The 20,723-nt window shown below is 34.5% G+C and overlaps 1 protein-coding gene across 2 annotated transcripts in view; it reads right to left on the bottom strand.

Moving 5' to 3' along the window:
* Positions 1 to 12,510: 12,510 nt before the first annotated feature.
* LOC127859477 (forkhead box protein P1-like) overlaps positions 12,511 to 20,723 on the bottom strand; it is a 45,987-nt gene continuing 37,774 nt past the window's right edge. Inside the window, exons 13-14 of one of the 2 annotated variants that reach the window (XR_008039410.1) lie at positions 14,233 to 20,117; positions 12,511 to 14,100 (exon numbers count right to left, since the gene is read on the bottom strand). Coding sequence is in view for 1 of the 2 variants with exons in the window: in XM_052396908.1 (XP_052252868.1) it covers positions 19,406 to 20,117 (712 nt within the window). In the remaining variant the exon portion in view is untranslated. Of the gene's footprint in view, positions 20,118 to 20,723 lie in introns of both variants that reach the window. The other variant, XM_052396908.1, reaches the window with a different exon arrangement.

The raw sequence follows: 20,723 nt of genomic DNA, 5'->3' as shown, positions 1-20,723 counted from the left end.
TTAAATATGAACATTAATATTGTATTGAATCGTTAATAAATTGTTTATTTATTACTTTTTTCTTCTTACATAATTGTCAATACATTTACTTTTGTTAATGAGTTTGAACACTTTTGATAGTTATTTATTTGTATAATTATGTACGTTTTTGTATTGTAGTGATGCACTTTGGCCATAATTTGTTAACTTGAATATGTAAATGGTCAAAGTCGTTTTGCCGATGTTCCAATAAAAAAAAACTTGAAACTTGAAGTTTTAGATATTTTTTAAATGTTCCTTACGTGATGTGTTTTAACGAGACATGGAGACATTTTGTGTTCCTCAACAAACAAAGGTCGTCGTCGTAGTGCGAAGATTAAATGTGTCGTTATAAAGATCATGAGAATTTCGAATCATGGTTCATATGTTCTATTATTACCTTTCATCTTTTTTATAAGACTATTTGTGAAAGTCAGAGAAAATTAAATGTTGACATTAAAGTCTTATTTATCAATTTTAAAACAAATGTTGTTCTTTTCTTTCTTTTTTTTCAAATTTTAGTTATAAACAGTTGAATACTGTAATGATATTTGTTCATTTATATGTGGTTTTAAAATCACTTACTTTCAAAAGTATTATATTGAAAAGTACTTTTAAATGATTTTGTAGCATGTGTCAGATTAATAATACAGCCATAACTAATTATGTAAATCATTATATTTTAATATTGCAAAGCGCAAAATAAAATCGTTTAATGTTTCTAGGCAGTTTTAACTTAAGATTGTTTGAGTTTGAAATATAATCTATTCATTTTCGTTCCTTTTTGATTGAAAGCATTCTTTATAAAAAATCATGATGGTCATTTTTGTATTTTCTTAAGCATTAAAGATACCAGAAACATAAATACCTAACATAAATGTACAGTGAAAATAGATAGATGTTAATCCGCCATATGTCTTAAATAACAGCCAGATGTTATAAGAACTTCTTTCATGATAAAGTTTCATTGTTTTCCTTTATTTTATAATACTTAATGTAGTAAATAAAAGTAATAAATACATTGTATGTAGCTTTAGTATCATAACAACAAACACACGACAATCCATCTCAAGGAATAGTAATTAAATTTATCACATGCCATACCCTGTTTCTCATCTAATATAACCATTACATATTTTTTTATATTACACATGTGTAATACAACATTTGTAAGCGTTTTCATTGGCTTACACATGTAGATTTTGAAGATTTATTGACCAATCGCATTTTGTTATTTCGCTGATATGACGTTGCAACGTCAAATGACGTCACGAAATGTAAACAAAATTCGGGATTTATCATTATGTTTGCGTAAATATTTATTTAATTTGCTCATTTAAAAGCATGTGATAAAAAAAGCCAAAGGCTCGCTTACTAACAAAATTCCTGAATTAGTTTAATAAAATATGGTATGATATGACAACTCGTGCCAGATCCTATATATATATTTAAACGGATAAGTTTCTATAGGTTATTTTAAATACACATTCAAGAAACAAATAGCACTTAAATAATCTTTACTTTTCTAAATGGACACATAGATTTCAGCATAAATTTTGAGCGTCGTATCAAGCTCCTTTTGTTTACTTTATATTGTGATAATTAGGACATCCCATATATAATACATATCAATACATATTTTATGAAACATTTTACAAATGGTGTACAATTGGCGCTTATCTTCATATTGTGACGAGTGCCCTTATTCAAAACAAAGATGCCAAGTCACAATTAAATCAGGTGATAATTTATTATAAATGTCTGCTAACGTTAAATATAATTTTCCTGCAGTACTATGTGCCAACATAAGGGTGTATTCTTAATGCTCGCCAATGAAAGATTTATTGTTGATGTTTGGCAATGCTGGGGTGTATTATTGATGCTTGAATTTTTATTTATACAAGTTGCATTGGCTTCATGTAGAATTTAATTGACAAAAAAAAATACTGCTAAGCCTAAATTCAGATTTACTTAATAAACTAATAGCCATGGACAATAAACACATAAATGCAAAATTGTAGTGTGTTCGAACGTAATGTGCAGTACGTGCCAGCCAATTGAATTTTACAGATGAAATTGTATTCTTTTAAACACAGCTAGGAACATGGTGATTGTTTGGGGGATACGTCATGTTCATAGCCTTTCACACACATCAAACAATACATTTAGGCCGTGCTCTGTGAAAAGGGGGTTTAATGAATGTGCGTGAAGTGTCGTCCTAGATTAGCCTGTGCAGTCCGCACAGACTAATCAGGAACGGCACTTTCCGCCGAAACTAGATTTTTGCCAAGAAGAGACGTTCTTGAAACGCAAAATATCATAAAAGCGGAAAGTGTTGTCCCTGATTAATCTTTGACGACACTTAACGCACATTTATTAAACCTCACTTTTCACAGAGCTCAGCCCATTGATATTGGGATAAATGGAAAGAAAATGCAAATAGTTGAAACAATACTGCATGTTTAATACTAGTCAAATAGAGCACAAATAATTAAATATTGAAATGTAAGCACATATATTAATTAAAAAGTATTTTGTAAATTGATTGAGAAAAGCTAGTGGCCTGTAAATATTTACCGCATATTTCTCGCGTCTACCTTATGTGCAGGTAATAAATGATGTTAGCAGAAGCACGTGGTAATTGTATACAAACATAATAACAGATGACCTACGTAAGAAATCAATGGCAATTTCAAACGCAGCTATATTGCATATGCATGTAAATATCTTTCCTTTTGCAGGCTTTTGACAATCACTGTAAAACAGAGCATACGGTACCTTGCTTTACAATGAATACACGAGTGCAAAAGGTCATTTTTCAGACTGACTTGTTTCCATCGGGTACGGATAAGTTTAAGCAAAAAAACTACACGTATTATGTGAAATGCTTGTAAACTGCAAAGTTATGTAATACCTATATATAAAACCACTTACAGATGACTCAATAATTTTAACCAGTTTCATCTCATTTAATCAACACCTCATATTTCATAAGAGACTGACTGCGGCTGATTATCAGCACATCAAAGCACAGGCACATACTGTAAGCTGTGTTTTGCTCAGTATGCCTATCAATATATCTGCTGAGGACATATACTGTTAAGTAAAGGTTATCTTAATTTAAACAATTACTAATTCATGTATATTACAAACATGATGATACAAATGATTAAAAAAGAAGAAGCTCTGAATATCTCTAAAAAATATGTAAGATGGTGGACATGCGTGAATTAAAATCACAAAAAGGACATAAACTTTGTAAAAAAATCCAGATCTACGTAGAAATATAAATTTAAACTCTACATCATTGAAATTCATCTCAGCCATCTCACTCAAAACTCTGCAGAAGCTAGTCCCAATCATTGTTTGTACATCTTAAATCACAAACGTATTTTACTTTAAAATATAAGTATCATATGGATAGCACACCGCTATAGCGTCGTTCATAATGAAAATGAACGTAATCATGTATATTATAGAAGTAGGGTATAACATTACAACTAACACAGCTGTGCGCAATTTTCATTCTTAAGCTATAAACATATATACGTACACCGTTTCATTGAAAATAATTGCAATACTGTAAAATTATTATTGAGATTACATAACATATCCCTCAAAAGAGACGTTGTTCCTCGAGAACATGGAATACTGATTATACTATTGCCAAATTGAGCAAAATATTACTGATTTACATGAGCAACACCTGAAAAAGGGGTTTAATGCACGTGCGTAAACTGTCGTCCCATATTAGCATGTGCAGTCTGCTCAGGCTAATCAGGGACGACACTTTCCGCTTTTATGATAATATTCGTGTAAAAGTCTCTTCTAAGCAATATCAAGTTTAGGCGGAAAGTGTCGTACCTGATTAGCCTGTGCGGACTGCACAGGCTAGTCTGGTCCTACACTTTACGCACATGCATTTGACACACTTTTCACAGAGCGCGGCTCATATCAATGTGTATGGATTATTATTCATCCGAACACCTACACCCATTGGATATAATGAACCACTGGAATCTAGCACCCATTCTTATATGACACCTACCTGGGGTCTTCCGATATATGTTCATTCTACAACAGTTTCTGCATCATCACTTTGATCATATTCACTTTTAACAAGTCTTTTTAATTTTTCTGTATATAATCAGCCATTTGCAATAATCTCCAAAACATACGAGTACATGTATATCCAATTGTTTTTTCATACTTTATCAGGCAAATCGGCATAATCCATGCAAATACAATATTACAAAGAGATGGTCATAGCAAAACAACATGTAAAGTTTAAAGTGCATGATATCAAAATATTCATGTACAATTTAATTACATGTAAAATTCACTTTGTAGGTTATCATGCGCAGGCATTTACGGATTAAAATGTTAAATTTTAGAGTTTAAAGGGCATATTGAGTGTTTATTTGGTCTAAAAGTTTCAAAAATATCATTATCTTTTAATAATGATGTATTACACGGTTGTGTAACACCAATGCCTTGTTCTAATAAACGCTCAATATTATTATATAATAATATTTTTCATTATAACACAAGTTTTCAGAGGGATGCTTTTAGCGGGCGAGGGAAAATCAGCAGTAGAAACAACTACTGTTTTACTCATGCGAACTATTTTATAACGGGACTGAAGAGTTGATATTTTTATGCCCCCGGTAGGGTGGCATATTGCAGTTGAACTGTCCGTCAGTCAGTGTGTCAGTATATGTGTATGTGTGTATGTCAGTCCGTCCGTCCGTCCGAAAAAAAACTTTAACGTTGGCCATAACGTTTGCATTATTGTAGATAGAAACTTGATATTTGGCATGCATGTGCATCTCACGGTGCTGCAAATTTTGAGTGGTGAAAGGTGATGGTCAATGTCATCCTTCAAGGTAAAATGTCTAATATATGGCGTCTGTCCGTCCATCCAAAAACTTTAACATTGGCCATAACTTTTTCACTATTGAAGATAGCAACTTGATATTTGGCATGCATGAGTATCTCATGGAGCTGAACATTTTGAGTGGTGAAAGGTGAAGGTCAAGGTCATCCTTCAAGGTCAAATGTCGAATATATGGCGTCTGTCCGTCCGAAAACTTTAACATTGGCCATAACTTTTTTCAATATTGAAGATAGCAACTTGATATTTGGCATGCATGTGCATCTCACGGAGCTGCACATTTTGAGTGGTGAAAGTGAATGCCAATGTCATCCTTCAAGGTCAAATGTCAAATATATGTCCGTCCGAAAACTTTATCATTTACCATAACTTTTTCAATATTGAAGATAGCAACTTGATATTTGGCATGCATGTGTATCTCATGAAGCTGCACATTTTGAGTGGTGGAAGTTCAAGGTCAAGGTCATCCTTCAAGGCCAAAGGTAAAAAAAATAATAATTCAAAGCGGCGTTCTCATGAAGCTGCACATTTTGAGTGGCGGAAGCTCAAGGTCAAGGTCATCCTTCAAGGTCAAAGGTAAAAAAAAATTGTTTTTTATTTCAAAGCGGCGCAATAGGGGACATTGTGTTTCTGACGAACACATCTCTTGTTTTAAATTGAATTAGACTTGGGTTGAAAACCCATGGATCGAACGAATATTTAAAGGCATGGTTGTTGTCTGTTTTTTTATGCCCCCGGTATGGTGGCATATAGCATTTGAACTGTCCGTCCGTCAGTCAGTCTGTCCGTCCGTCCGGAAACTTTATAATTGGCCATAACTTTTGCAATATTTAAGATAGCAACTTGATATTTGGCATGCATGTGTATCTCATTGAGCTGCACATATTGAGTGGTGAAAGGTCAAGGCTTTAAAGGGAGATAATTTATATTTATCATTTGGTAGGTACAGATCATTTTCACAAGGGAAGTAATATAAAAAATTACTTCCATTGTGAAATGATATGTACCTGCCAAATGATATAATGCAAAGGGATATAGTAAAAAAAGTTAAATCAAAGCGGCGCAGTCGGAGGCATTGTGTTTCTGACAACACATCTCTTGTTCTTAGAGATTTCATAAATAAACAATTGAAAGTATATTAATGACAGCAGCATACAGGGAATATGCGTTGTTTTCAGGATTGTAATAAATTAGTGGAAAACGATATTCCTCATGTTCGTGTTCTCGACCTTGTTTTTTTTCAAAGGTCGAAAAATTTGAGAACACGAGTTTTAAATCGCGATCTCTCATTGTGAAATCTCGATCATTCATCTCGCGGTAACATTGCTTTCTCGCAACCTCGCTTTGCCACCTCGCGATCTCGCATGGTATTCTCTTAGTATCGACCTTTCAAATACACTGACGAGAGCTCACGATGCTGATTGCGATAATACGATGATAAGTCTCGATATTAATCTCGTGATCTCGAATCATGTTCTCGCCCTTTTAATCTCGATGTCGACAGTGCAAAACAACGAGTGACCCTCACGGGCAGCACCGTACTTGAATTTTAGAAATTGCTCATATAACCGGTATTTACCATTTTATTATTAATGTATGCGTTAATTCTTGCATTTAAAAATGTACCGAAGAGCGTTTTCTTCAGTGGTAAAATACAAATTTATGAAGATATAAGTGTAACTTATTTGTTTCATTTAATCAAACATTCCCCAGTGCACTGTATATATATATATATCAGATGTTGACATAGACGTCACATATATGTCAAAACAATGAAACTAAATAACGTGACGTGAAAATAACGTGCATTTTCTTTTTACGATTACAGTAAGACTGATAAACACGTACATATCGCCATTTTTGTAGTCTGTGATTGCTTGGCTTTAATGTTGTACGAAAGAGATAATCGCCTCCGGAGAAGAACACCTTTGGTGTAAAAGACATCTTGATGAAGATATGGACCTTGTTCTGTGAAAGGGGGTTAAAGGCATTTGCGTAAATGGTCGTCCTGAATTAGGCTGTGTAGTCCGCACATGCTTATCAGGGACGACACTTTCCGCCTTTACTGGATTTTTGCTACGAAGAGACTTTCTTTGAACGAAAAATGTCATTAAAGCGGAAAGTGTCTTCCCTGATTAGCCTGTGCGGACTGCACATCCAAATCTGGGACGACACTTTACGCACATGCATTAAATCCCCTTTTCACATAGCACGGCTCATATACATTTAGATGCTTAGACCAGCTACATAATGCAACAAAAACATACTTATGCGACTTACGTGTTGTAATGGTTTTCCAATTAGATATGGCGTTTGATAAAAGATAGCGCATCGTCACCATTTGTGATAGATGGGTGACCGCACTATGTTGATTCATCAATTAAACAAACTTCTTATTCATTGACCGAGGTGATCATTAACATACAACTCGTTATGGTAAAACTGGGCTTCATAAACGAACGTTACGTGCCGTCCCAGATTCGTCAGGGACGGCAATCTCCGCCTAAAGTCGATTTTCTTTTAGAAGAGAATTCCTGTGAACGAAATATCATAAAATACAGAAAAAAAAACTAAATACCACAAACAAAGAAACTTAAGTCCCTGATTAGCCTGTGCTGAATTATTGCAAGTATTAAGCCCAATTTTCCCAGATCGAGCATCAATCGTATGAAATGTAAACGTAACAAAGTGAATAAGCACTGTAGTGACATCATTTAATGAAAGACAATAAACTATTGTTTAGTCAACAACGTTTGCGCAAAAAGTGACACACAAAATGTGGCTTAAGTCAATTAAGATCCATATAATAAAAGATATATTTGACAAAAATTACTTTATTATCACATAATATCTCGTGCTTTTATAATGTCTTTGGTAGAAATAACTTCCTGTATAATAAATGATCAATTCAATATAACAATGTAAGAAATAAGCCAGACTTAATGCATGTGCGTTAAGTGTCCCCCAACACTAGCTCGTCCAGTTTTTGTTCGGTTATAAGATTAATGTTTATAACAAAAATAATAATAATAATAATAAAATGATGATGATAATGATGATGATGATGATGATGATGATGATGATGATGATGATGATGATGATGATGATGATGATGATGATGATGATGATGATGATGATGATGATAATAATATATAATATAATAAATAAAATAATGAAAAGAAGAGGATGGAGAAGAAGAAGAAATGAGGAGGAGAAGAAGAAAATGAGAAAATGAAGTGAAAGAAAGAGCATTATTCTTATTATTATTGTTATTATTATAATTATTATTATTATTATTATTATTATTATTATTATTATTATTTTATCATTAATTTATTATAATTTATTAATTAATGTTTATATTTTGTTCTATTGTTAGATCAGTTAAACTGTTGTCTCTATTGATTGCAATTTTCAGACAAAATAGATATATACATAGCTGATACATAATCATTTGAATGCATACTTCTAACTCAAAGGTATATATTTCCGGATACATCATTGATTAAAGTTTAAACGATATTTTTTTACAGGATACGAAGTCATATATAATTAAATGATAATTAATATTGAAATATATACAATTGAATCTTATGTTTATGTATGTGTTCGTTTATTTTTTTTTCCCGAAAGGTCACTTTCTATGCATAAAATATGGCATTATAAAAGTGTACCTCAGCTCAGTTGGCATTGATACTTCAATAGTAGCACATGTAATTAACTATATAAACTGTTTTTTATGTGAATATTTGTACGTTTATTTTTATACGTATATTTATATGTTTATTTTGTGTTCATTGTAATACTTGTTGACTGAAATCTACCACTAATGCATCGATTGATCCGACTATACATAATTTCTTATTTTTTTCAAGTGTTTGAAAGTGTATTTTTAGGGAAAAAACTATTTTTTATAGATACGGTTTCAAAATTGAAGCGTTTTGAGGATCAGTAATTCCGGATGCGTCACTACTCGGCATTTTAAGTATATACAATACTTGTATACGTATACATATGGCGACTACTAAGGAATATTTTGATCCAAACTTAAAATTGATTGTGCACGAACTCGAAAATTTACTGAGCCGCGTCATGCAAAAATGGATCTTATGTCATGTTCGACCAGCTTATCTCCAGACCAGACGGCCCATTAAACGTAGTCTGCATATGAGGATCCCGTACGCTGATGACACCACAAAACCTTGCGTGATTATATAGTGGACAGAGTAGCTCCCGACCAGACTGCGTGATAGCGCAGGCTAATCTGGAGCTACCCTGGCCGCTAATAGCACAATACCCATTGTCGCATAACTCGACTCTAATGGTTCTAGATGACATAACTTATTTCACCCCAGGCCAGACACTTCTGTTGCTCAGCCAAGTACGCGACACACCCCTTATCTGATAATCTCGCAGTGACGAACTATGGCCCGCCTTGCACTATCTGTCACCGCCCACCGAACTTCAGTGAGACCAATCGTCCAACGCTTAGATTATTTTAAGTGGATAAACTGGTAATGTTTATTTTGCGGTTATTTTAAGACCATATCAAACATTTATCAATTTTAAAACGATGTCATTCTTGCAGTTGTCATCATAACTGGTATGTTTGCGTCCCGTTAAAGTACTTAATAGGGAAAAACATATAGTACATTGTCTACTATGTTCACTTTGACGAACCAATTATTTTCCCAATATGTATTTTCGCGAGAAAATCAAATCCATGAACAGATACAAGTTCTGTCTGAAGCAGTATTAAAATTAGCCGCGCTCGGGGAAGACGGAGCTCAATGCATCGGCATAAAGTGTTGTCCCGGCGGACTGCACAGGCAAATCTGGGACGACGTTTTTCACACAGCGCCCCGTGATCAAATGTTACCATGCAACAAGGCAAGATTTAATACATAATTGCTTATATTAACCTATATATTCTGCAGCAAAAGGGCAATTAAACGTCGTTGACAGTGACGGTTGGAATTCAAATACCCGTAGTTCAAATAATAATTTTCTTTTCACTAGTAATTGCCTTAACTCATTTATGCCTAGTGTCTAGAAAAAAGGCATTGGCAAACAGCGTAGACCCAGATATGACGCCGCATGATGCGGCGTCTCATCAGGGTCTGCGCTGTTTGCCTAAAAGAATTAATGTAAGAAATATTCTAAATATAGAAATAAATGTAAATATACTAGACGTCCCTTATTTTGGAAATAAATTCATCCAATTTAGAAGGATGAGAGAGTTCACAAGGAATAAATGGGTTAATGTTACCGCTCTGAAAAATAATTGCAATTTACGTTAATTAAGAATACTTTTCGGTTAAGTAGCAGTGGTTCTAACCGTTAAAGTAGTACATGTTATAGTAAAGCTGTACTGTATGGATGTTGTAATAGAGATATATGAGAAATAGAACAAGTAGCAACAAAAAGGGGTCAGTTGATTAACCACACATAGGTAGTAGAATCATATGTATATTACAGTAACTAGATGTACATGTAACATAAATCTACGATATTTACTAGGTCTATGACGGCATCAAGCGTTCTGAGTCACGGCGAGGTCGGGGAGCTCGGAGCGCCTGGCGCCGCCGTACTGTCGCTCTCTGCAGCCCGGATAACGGTCTCAAGAGGCTGCATGCCACTATCACTTCGCTGTCCGTGAGAAAATACTGACATTCCTCGCTCGGCACCTCCGAGCACAGCGCTCGAGTTATGCTCGCTATCAATAGAGATTAACTACATCCCAACTTTCGCTGATACGCTGCTTCTGGTTTTGTAACCGATTCTAAATAAAGGAGGGTATGTTTACGAGTAAACAATCGTATACCAGTATTTGATTACAATTGTCACATGAAAATTAATCGATGGTGAAGTGCGGGGAGTCAATTCGCGGCGATGTCAACTTGGCGTAATGGGCACTTGACGCGCTACTCAGATTAGCTGACCGCAGCCCCGGGTATAGAAGATAGTGTGCGCCGGGTATTACACCGGACACTCTGATATGGTGCCCGGAGAAACCCGGGTAAATCTGATAGGGAGCCTGGAATTAGACGGGAATTTGAAGATTGGGTCAATTTCGCATGTCATCTTTCCTTTCTATTGACATTGGGAGTGATTTTAGTGTGATGTAAAGTTTGAGATTACCAGACGTGTCAAGAAGGAATTCTAAATATTGATAGTCGCTCTAATTGTCATCGGACCCATAAAGATAGAGTCGCGTTCTGGGAAAAGTGTGCTTAATACATGTGCGTAAAGTGTCATCACAGATTAGCCTGTGTTGTTTGCACAGACTACTCATTGATGAAATTTTCCGCATATATTGAATTTTCGTTAAGAAGTCACCTCCTTAAAACGAAAATTGTATTAAAGCGGAACGTTTCGAACTTGATAAGCCTGTGCGGATGGCACAAGCTTATTTGGGATGACACCTTACGCGCATTGACAAAGTCAAATTTCCCCCCAGAACGAAGCTTACTTGATATATAACAGTACTGCGGTTGCGCCTACGTATTGGGCTTATGTCCCAGATAGCACATCACGACATTAAATGATGACATACAAGTTGTTTTTAAACGCATGCGTTTGTCGTGCGTTCACTAAATCGCGCGTCTGTTTTTTTGTCGTAGGCAGTGTAATATGACATGTAATATGACAGAGGCATACGACTTTAATGTTGTAAACGTAAAGGCGCTGCAGCTAGAAAACATACACCTGAAGTTCGCCGCACTAACGGAAGTTGTTCTCAATACTGTGAGTTTCGTCTATTTACAATTAAAAAAACAACAACAGCATAATAGCATCTACCTGACGTAAATGGAACCATAAAAGAAATTGCTTACGTCAGAAAACAACAAAATATATTTTATGTCAAGATACATTTGCTGTCTTGCGGAGTCGGTGCAAACAACTAACGTTGGCCGCACAATAAATATGCATTGGCCAAGTGTCTACATTTAACGTAAAGTTCCAGTCGCATGACAGAAGCACGGACGATTGGCAAAGCTACCTCAACTCAAAGCGCACTGCCAAAAGCGGTCGCACGTTGCCCGTCTTACTGTTTCACGTTTTTATAAAGAGCTTTTGTATCGCTTTCTCAGAATCTTTCGTCAGACGCAAAGGGTTGTTGCCGATATGTAATAAAGACGGATTGACATGATGACAACCTTTGTTTGTACATTTATGAATGTTTTCAAATGTTCAACTGGCGCATTCGTATTCTAATACTAGTATTCCCACACAAGTAAAGTCCTGCGCTGTACTATTTACGTTGTAGATAAGCGCTAATGCAAGCAGTATTCCTTATCATGATATTCACGAATGTATTTATGTTTCTGTTATATACCCTTGGCTGTAATAACCAGATGAGTCGCGATGAAAATGGACTTCGTTGCCACTTTTCAATGGTTCAATATGTTTGTAACGAATTCTCGACCCCCAAGGAATTGTATAAAATAACTTCGTCAAATAAAAGGAATCAGGTAAAAATTCATTAACAGATTTGACGGTAATCGGTACACATGTGTAGCGTTTTTGGCGATTTGTTTGTCTGTGCAATGGAACACAAGTGAAACTGCAAAACAATAAAAAACAACCAAGAGACATTTCTCTGGGAATTTCTTTAATTCCGCAATTGTCATCAAGGGGATGTTATGTTATGATTTCAGGATTAAACATCAATCGTTTAATACATACATGAGTAACTAGCTGACCAATGACAGCAAAATCTGCCCTGTTAATATTTATAGCAATACCTTATAGGCAAACAAACACTAAACAACCTTCTATCCTGATAAAGTGATCCTGATAAAACAGTAACAACAATAAAAAGTGTTCTCAATTCATCTCAAACATACAATAACAGAATGTCAGTAAATAAAACCTATTCAAAACAAGGCAAAGTTAATGATGATAATGCTTTTATAGAACAATTGGAGGATAAAAATTGAGCTGCAAAATCAGCCTTATGGTATAATCAAGTCATGTAGCTCCCGATATGATCCACATTGTGCATGTGGCCCGATGCCATGATGGGCCTTATAACATATCCGTGCCGTGTAGCTCCAAATATGAGCAGCCCGATGCCATGATGGGCCTTATAACATATCTGTGCCGTGTAGATCCATATCACCCCATTGGTGCAAAAAGGTACCATGTTACATTAAAATTAAATGGCACATGGTACCTTTTTGCATCAATAGGGCGAATTATAATCCTCTGCAACTGAGTACACTGATCAGGAGTAATAATGCTGGTGAGACCACGAAATTGTTTGTGTCTTTATAGCCCACATGGAAGCTCCTGACCAGACAGCGACAATGCGCAGGCTTGTTTGGAGTTACGCTGGCCGTGTATGGCATAATACCTATTTTTAGCATGATGCGGCTCAAATAATACCCTACTTTTATATTGTATAAGGATTTTGTAATTATCATTAATACTTACGGCTCTAAAATCTTTTAGCTGCTATTTAAACAATATTTTTTATTTAATTCATTACACAATCTGAACTTGAATTGAAAATAAAGCCTTATAAATAGTGTCAGTTTTACCAGATCTATTCAGTTAGGTAATGATACATGTCATACACATCCTTACACTTGTGCAAGCAGCAAACAAACCATTTAATTTATTCTATAGGTACATATACATGCAATGTAAACAATGAATTCTACTATCAAGTATCCATTCATATGAAAATGGTGTCATGGTCTCACATATTTCCAATTAACAAAATAAATCCTGACGGTAAAACAAGACAATATAAAGATGTGCACCTGAGCGCATTATGAACAAACCCTAAACATAAACAAATAATCTTTGATTCCTGACCATATACCATGTAACCCTGATTGGTAACTCTCAAGCATGAGTGATTTCACAGTCTGAGGCAAAATGGAGCGCAGCAAAATAAATACACAGGTATGAATGTACTAATATGTATGATTTTGTACGAATGTTAACACCCTGGTTAAGGAAAGTAATGATCATAATCCTTTATCTGAGAAAATGTGACTTATTAATGTACATAAAGTGTTGCCCCTGATAAGCACAGAATGCACAGGCATATCAGGGACGACACTTTCCGCTTTTGTTGCGTTTCCCTCTTAAAGGATGTCTCTTTTGAGGGAAAAGCAGTTTAAGCAGAAACTGACCAACCTCAACTGTTCACTACAAACAATGAGACGTACAACCTGCTTGACAGCAGTGAAGATGTATAGTATAACAAGACTTGGATACATATTTTCAATAAAAGCCTAACGGTACCCCATTAAACTGTTTGAAATAAACATAAACTTAAATCTTAACAGAACATGATTTCCGACCCTATGCAAATTCAATAAGATTTATTTAGTTACAGTATTAGTTTTAGAAAACATTTGTGCTTTGAGATCTGAATACATTTTCAAAGTGTAACAACATTGTGTTTGGATTGAAGCTGAGCATACATATCATTTTCTGATGTTTTATTTATGAAAGGAGTTATTAATGACATTGTTTTTGGCTCTATTTCCGACAACATCAAAAACACAAAAAATGATGATAAGTAATGAAGAAATAACACCAAAAATATTTCATAGAGATGAAGAAAAAAAAATACTTTGAACAAACTTGGGCTTTTTGGGTAATGAGCAACAATTGAACAAGAACCACATTTTGTTTGACTAGAGACAGAAAAACAAAGAACATAGTAACAAATGAAACACATTGTGAGTGCAAAACATAAAAAGTAACCCTGTTATGTATAGTACTATTGTAAAAGTTGCATTTTCTTGAATGGTTCTCATAAATACATAATAATCACTCAAATTAGAGTACTTTGAACATCTACTAAAAGATTAAAGTGTCTATCTTTTAGACAAGAGTGCTATGAAAATGTAAAACAAAGATAAACTCATACCATTATAACAAATCTACATGCAATTTATGTTTTATTTAAATATATTTATTAAACATGTTTATTCCGAACATGATTCAAAATATTATTAAATATATTATCTAAGATATTGACTTTGACACAGTAAATATAGTCTTCCTTATATGGGCCTTGTTCTGGAAAAAGGCGCTTACTGCATGTGCTTAAAGTGTTGTTCAAGATTAGCCTGTCTGAACATGATAATTAGGGACAACACTTTACCCTGATCTGGCAAAATCCAGTATAGGCAGAAAGTGTTGTCCCAGATTAGCCTGTGCAGACGGCTCATATATTAGGTAGAAAATGACTGCCCATTAGATGCTTAAAAAAATGGTCCCTGAATGAATCATTCTGTTAATAGATTATGCGTAGAGTGAAATTAATAACTGTATGAAACAACAAAATGAAATGAAAAACAAAACTGATTAAAATGAAAATAGTAAAATAAGTTAGCATATGAGACAACACACAATAAAGTGGAAGAAAAACTGGCGAAAATGAATACATCCAGAAAGTCAGTGATGAAATCAGAAAAAAACACTACACAATCAAGGGGTAGATAAGACATTAATTTGTTCAAGGGAGTGAAGCAGTTTTGATGAAAACTTGTTTTCTTAGAAGTTGTCTCCCTTCTATTCATGCCACATAGTACAGTCATTAGTTCAAATTTTCAAGCTTTTACTCCAAACATGATTATTGATGTGTGAATAATGTTCAATCATTTATTTATGTAAAACATACAACTAAAGCCAGATCAGAAAATCAATAAAAAAAAGCACTATTTTTAACCTAAATATTTAAAAAGCATTCAAAAAGAACATTGTCCAAAACAAAATATAAAAGCACTTGTTGCCAATATTAACTGAACAAGTAATGATATTTAGACAGATAACAAAACATGATTGTGCAAACATTTTGATTGGAGGATGACTTTCAATATTATAAATAAAGTAATGAATAAAACTAAAACTCTACCCTAATAAATAGTAATGAACAATAACTCGTCAGGCAAAAAGAATACACATAACTAATGTGCAATTTGCTTAATTAGCAGCCTAAAGTTTCTGTACAACAAGCAAAAGTATCTTTAATCTTATATACATTACTATAGTCATTTTTATTCAATAGACCTTAATTTTCGTTGATTTCAGAGTTGACTAATCAACAAATTAAACACAAATGGGTCAAGTTCTGAGCAAACTGGGCATAATGCATGCGCGTTAAGTGTCGTCCCAGATTAGCCTGTGCAATCTGCACAGGCTAATCAGGGACAACACTTTCCGCTTTTATGACATTGTTCGTTTAAATGAAGTCTCTTCTTAGCAATAATCCAATTTTGGCGGAAAGTGTCGTCCCTGATTAGCCTGTGCGGATTGCACAGGCTAATCAGGGACGACACTTTATGCACATGTATTATGCCATGTTTTATCAGAACGCTACACAAAAACATAGAAAAATGGCTGATGCAAAGTCGTCATTTGTTTTCTTTTTAATAAAAAATCCAAGAAAGTCATTTTTTTTGAAGAAAAAAAACAACACAAAATTTCATGGGCATGAATATAAATGATTCTACAGTACATGAAAGTAAATCTTTTTTCAGGTATGCATTAACAACAAAAAAACAAGAGGCACAAACTGCATTGATAGTTTGCTTCATTGTCAGAACAAATAATAAAACAAAAACTAGAGTGTTAACAAGATTTTGCTATAGCCATATATAGCCATATAAGGAAAAATGCCCCGCCCCTTGGCAGCCATGTTTTTCAAGCAAATGTAACAATTTTCAAACTCATCCAAGATATCATTAAAACCAATCTTCTGACCAAATTTCATGAAGATTGGACAATAAATGTGGCCTCTAGAGAGTGAACAAGGCAAATGTTGATGTCGCACAACGGACAACTCACGACGGACGACGGACAAAAGGCGATCACAAAAGCTCACCATGAGCACGTTGTGCTCAGGTGAGCTAACAAATTAAAACAATGCCCAACTAATTAAGCACTACATGTTGTATTATGCAAAATACAGTGTTCAAAACACTATTTAAATAAGTCATTTGTATACATGAAATAGGTACTTGTATGCATCTAGAAAATTCAGAAACCAAACTGAAAACTATGTCATGTGTCTGATAAACATGAACATTTATTGCATTAACACAATAAATTTAACACAAATTTAAATCTTTGAAATATTTCTGGTAAGTTAATTTAATTTGTGTTTTAAATATTGCCATACATTGCACTGAAGATTGTCAAGTAAAGAATATCTCAAAGAAAACTAAAAAACATGTTTATATTGTGTCTTTGATTGTCTTCTTTCTAAAAATGTAACTTTTTCCTTTTTTTAATAAAACCTGAATAATTATGTAGTTTTTCATTGACAAGCCTTCAGCTTTATTTTGGTGTATAGGAAAATTTTCTAATAAACAAAAACGTTTAAAGGATATAAAAATTACTGTAATAACCATGTAATAATGATAAAAACATAAAAAACACAAATATTTACCCTTTAAAATGAGCATGGAGTAATAAGTGACAAAGGATGGACACATACAAGCTAAGCTCTGAAAAAAGAGCTTATTGCATGTACTAATATGTACTAATAGTGTTGTCCCAGATTAGCCTCGGCATTTTGCACAGGCTGGGCATTATGCACAGGCTAATCAGGGACAACACTTTCCACCTAGACTGGATTTTAGTTTAGAATAAATGTCCTTTAAACACACATTTACATAAAATTTAAAAACAGAGAAAGTAATGTGCCTGATAAGCCTGTCTGGACTGAACAGGCTTATCTGGGACAACATTTTACGCATATTCATTACGCACTGTTTTACTAGAAAAAGGTTCAAATGGTCTATAGCATAAGTACCAGATAACTAAACAAACATTAGACTTATGAAACTGTACACATTTTGATTTCACTTCCAAAAAACAGTCAAATAACTAATTTTCTCCCCATTTTTGCACACAATTTAACCTAAAAATAATGAATACAAAATTAATTGATGGCATAAAATGTCAAAATAATTTTAATAAAATGTACCCTGTTTTTTAATTGTTTTTTCTGTCAACAAAACAGGCAACAGAAAAGTCGTTCATCATATAATACATAGGCAGTTTAAAGTTATCCAATGAAACAAGCAATTTTTTATCCAATACTTATGATCAGCCTAAGAGAATGTTAGTCCCCTTCGATAAAAATATTGAAGGTTCCTAAAAACAAGGAAAGCCTGATATACCTCAGACTGCAACTGATGGATATCATCTGTAACGGGTCCAAATGACAACCATGTAGAGGTATAAAAACCTTGTGTGCATACATTATTTAAGAAGCACATTCAGAAAAAGTTAATTTTATAGTAACACAAAACATGTTTTATTACATTTCAGGGGTGTAAAATTCCACTCGCTCGCTTGTCATGGTGAGTGAACGATTCCTAGGGTTTACTTTGATTCATCAAAATCTGGTCCAACCATTTATTGAGTGTAAAATCTTAAAATGTCATAACAAATTTATATTTGACATTGTTTAAGTCTTTATTCTTCAGTGATTACTTGGGAATACCATAATTTTTTTTTAAATGCCTGAATAGGAAGGTGTTTGTTAAAAACCAATCAAGGAGTTTCTATTTGTAACTACATATATTAAGATCTTGAATCTATGTTAAGTGTGTCATCCGATATAAAGATCCACAATTACAAGGTTGGTATATGCATAGTGTGGTTTCTCATTCAAGATTATCATTTACTGGTTACACAATTAAAAATTCTGTCAATTGGATTTTTTCCCCAAAAGAGAACATGAAATACCATCAGTAAATAGTGGTTTGGCTTAAGCTGAACTGAATAAGTAATAATTTTGAATAAAAAGTAAATACCTATAACAAAAATCATTAGTCTGACAATTCATTAACACATAAATTATTACAACCGTCAATAAGTGCTAACAGTTTTATATATCCCACATAAAAACCAGGCACTAGATATTTATATATCTTAATCAAATAGCGTATCATAACTGCTTACATGATTTTTTATTATGGTACAACCTGTGTCCAGTACTAGTTAACAGTATTCTGTATAAGCTAAACTCATCAAAACAACTGCTTACACACAATTTCACAATCTTGAAACTATATGGGCCTTGCTCTGTGAAAATGGGGTTTAAAGCATGTGCGTAATGTGTCGTCCCTGATTAGCCTGTGCAATTTTTCGTTTAAAGGAAGTCCCTTTTTACAGAAAATCTACTTAAAGCGGAAAGTGTCGTCCCTGATTAGCCTGTGCTGACTGCACAGGCTAATCATGGACGACACCTTACGCACATGCATTATGCCCAGTTTTCTCAGAACAAGACACATATTATTATACAATAAAACTAAGATAAACAACCATACAATACATTCAAAAAATGCCATTCTAAATAATATATACATTAATATGGTGATAGCACATTTGGAAAATATCAACATATTCTATGACAGCATGAAGATCTCTAGGAGACAAGTATGGGTAAAAGTAAAAAATGAAAATCAAAAAAGAAAAAAACTAATTAAGATCTATAACAATCCTCATTGGCTAGGTCATGGAATGTGAGACAACAGGTATCTGGTTGTTATGGCAATAAGCCATAGAAAGGTCAAAGTCATTCTGTTCCCCAGTAGTCTGGCATTCTGATTTACTGGGTCCCAGCTCCCGGCTCCCGGTCCTGTCAACTCCATTCTCCACCACATTTTCACATGCATCATCCATCATCCTACCATTCACACCTCTTTCTTCCTTGATGTCCACTTTCATGTTCAGAGCCTCTATCTGATTATTTGGACCCGGTTTAGCACACAGATTCAGCTTCTCAGCCTGGTTTTGTCCAACAGATTCTTCCGAATTCTCAATTTCATAATTTGTCTCCTCTTTCATGTCAACCCCTTTTTGGTACATACCAGCAACCAGTCTAGAATCACCATTTTTTTCACTGATCCCCTGATGATAACCACCAGCAAAAACCAGTCCAGTTTTATTACTCTTCTCACCGCCTCCCAGACGATATCCTCCTGCAACCAGTCTGGGCTCACACTCTTTCTCTACTATCCCCAAACGATACCCGCTAGAGACCAGTCCAGGTTCGCCGTTCATGGACTCCGCCTGCGGACTTCTTGAGCTCGTTGTAGCTAGGCTGGTTCTACGGCTGGACTGGGGACTCAGGTCGAGTCCCTGGTTTGAGTCCTCACCCTCCATCATGTCGTCTCCTTGGTAACTGAACATGTCCCCCTGCGAGTAATAGGTCTCTTCCCTGAAAAAAATTCATTTGTTATACTATCTAGAAAATACGAGCCTTGCTCTTTACCACTTAGATACGTATTTTTACGCATTTGTTGTCCCTTAGAAAGCGAAATTTAATTAAATACCTTTATTACTAGATTAGAGTTTTAAATATTTCATTTCCAACCCTTAGTTGCTGTTACTGCAGCAAACAGTATAAAACCTGAACTGACTGAGAGTTACTCGCGACTGTTCTGTTTTTACGCTGGTTGCAAAAGCAATTTTCAGTTTGCTTCTTATGGGGGAAAGGGTTTATGCATGTGCGTTGCAAGTAGTCTCAGATAAGCTTTAATCAAACACAACCCTTTCTGTGAAGACTAGATTTTTGTTAAGAAGAGATTTAGTTTTCACTGAAAATTCAATAAACTAGTTAAGAGCGCAAACTGCACTGACTTATCTGGGACCCAACTTTATGCACATGCTCTATGCCCGAGTTTCATAGAGACCAACTGAGGTGATTTTCAGAGTGATAATTATAGAATTCTTACTTCATTACAATTAGAGTTTTGGTAGGATTCAATGGTACATTTTGTTACGACCAGCAACATTTACTGTAACACCGACAATGGGTCACTTA

The sequence above is a fragment of the Dreissena polymorpha genome, chromosome 1, assembly GCF_020536995.1.
Source record: "Dreissena polymorpha isolate Duluth1 chromosome 1, UMN_Dpol_1.0, whole genome shotgun sequence".
Classification (NCBI taxonomy): Eukaryota; Metazoa; Mollusca; class Bivalvia; order Myida; family Dreissenidae; genus Dreissena; species Dreissena polymorpha.
This window is presented reverse-complemented; position numbering and strand designations above follow the sequence as displayed.